This window comes from Trypanosoma equiperdum (genome assembly GCF_001457755.1).
Source record: "Trypanosoma equiperdum strain OVI genome assembly, contig: ctg_765, whole genome shotgun sequence".
In the NCBI taxonomy this organism is placed as follows: Eukaryota; Euglenozoa; class Kinetoplastea; order Trypanosomatida; family Trypanosomatidae; genus Trypanosoma; species Trypanosoma equiperdum.
The window spans coordinates 2,677-3,894 of NW_027124715.1; the positions used below are offsets into that span (position 1 = coordinate 2,677).

The following is a 1,218-nucleotide window of genomic DNA, read 5'->3' on the forward strand; positions in this document are numbered from 1 at the left end:
GTCGCTGATGATAGCTTTTCCGACGTTTGCATGCCCGTTCTGCCCGTCACCGCATGTGCCCGCGTGTGTTGATCCGAAGGCTGCTTTATCGAAAGTCGGCGTATCAGCTCCGTTGACGGCGATTCGGATGTGCTTTATGGCGTTCTCGTGTGCTTTCTTTACTTTGTCCGCTGCTTCGTTGTATTTGGATCTTAGTCTGTCCGCTGTCGCTAAGGCGGTTCTTATGGTTGCCGAGGCTTTACGTCTACTGTGGCCGTTAACCAGTTGCGCGTATATTTCCGAGCCGCCTGGCTGCTCTTTGTGTGTTAGTATTCCATGGACATGTTGCGCCCAAGCCTTTTGCTTCGCTGTGTCGTCAGCCCCCTCCATTAGTTCCTTGTACTTGCCGTTGGCATTCTTTACGAAGCCGTCGTCCGCCGTGGAGATATTAAGGTTATAGATCGGCGACCTGAGAGACTCGAAGTCTGCCGGTTCTTCGCTGAATCACGACGCTTTCGTCGCATGTAAGAGGTTGTATAAATCGCAAAGCGCTGCGAATTCGGAGGCGTGTTGGTTTGCTGAACTTTGGGCTGTTTGTGATAACGTATATAGGGCAACAGTTAATTGTATCAGCATTGTTAATCTATTGCCTTAGGAAAGAGTTACATATGGAAGGCGCGCGGATGATTATCTTCTTTTTGCTCTTAATGCTGGTCCGGTGAAATTTTTTCCATTAAGTTTGACTTAGTGGTGTTTCACATGGTGTAATTGTGATGGTGACGTCGGATTATGACTTTAGTTATGCTTAGGGCGTCAGCTATGTCTTTTTACGTTACTTTCTGTTAAAAGTAAAAGGTGTGTGCAGCTGCACCTGCGGCGTAGTTAGCTGCTGCCAAGATCACTGTGCTTTTCTGACCTTTTTAGCTTGCTTTCTATTATCGGTTTCTGACAAGCGGTCGAATAAGGAACAGAGATCCCGAGCCACGTTAAACACAACACTTTTGTGGTGAAATAATTGATCCTCGACCGCTCAACAATAACTATGTTTACATAATAGATGAGATTCTCCGCCATTTTTATTGTTTTCTTATCCCACGCAATAGGCTGCCCAGGAAAATGAATGAACTGGACATCTTCAACTTCTCCACTATGTGGAATAGAAAAGAATCTGTCTTCATAATCCAATCCAATCATTCCTCTCTTCAAAACAAATCTCTGTCCAACAGCTTCTTCCTGAAT

General features: G+C 45.6%; 1 pseudogene across 1 annotated transcript in view; it reads right to left on the bottom strand.

The window, feature by feature from the left end:
* The window catches only part of TEOVI_000359100:pseudogene, a 1,335-nt pseudogene extending 714 nt beyond the window's left edge, over nucleotides 1-621 (bottom strand). Inside the window, exon 1 of the mRNA in view lies at nucleotides 1-621. This exon is cut by the window's left edge and continues 9 nt beyond it. Coding sequence covers nucleotides 1-621 — 621 coding nt within the window.
* Nucleotides 622-1,218: the final 597 nt, after the last annotated feature.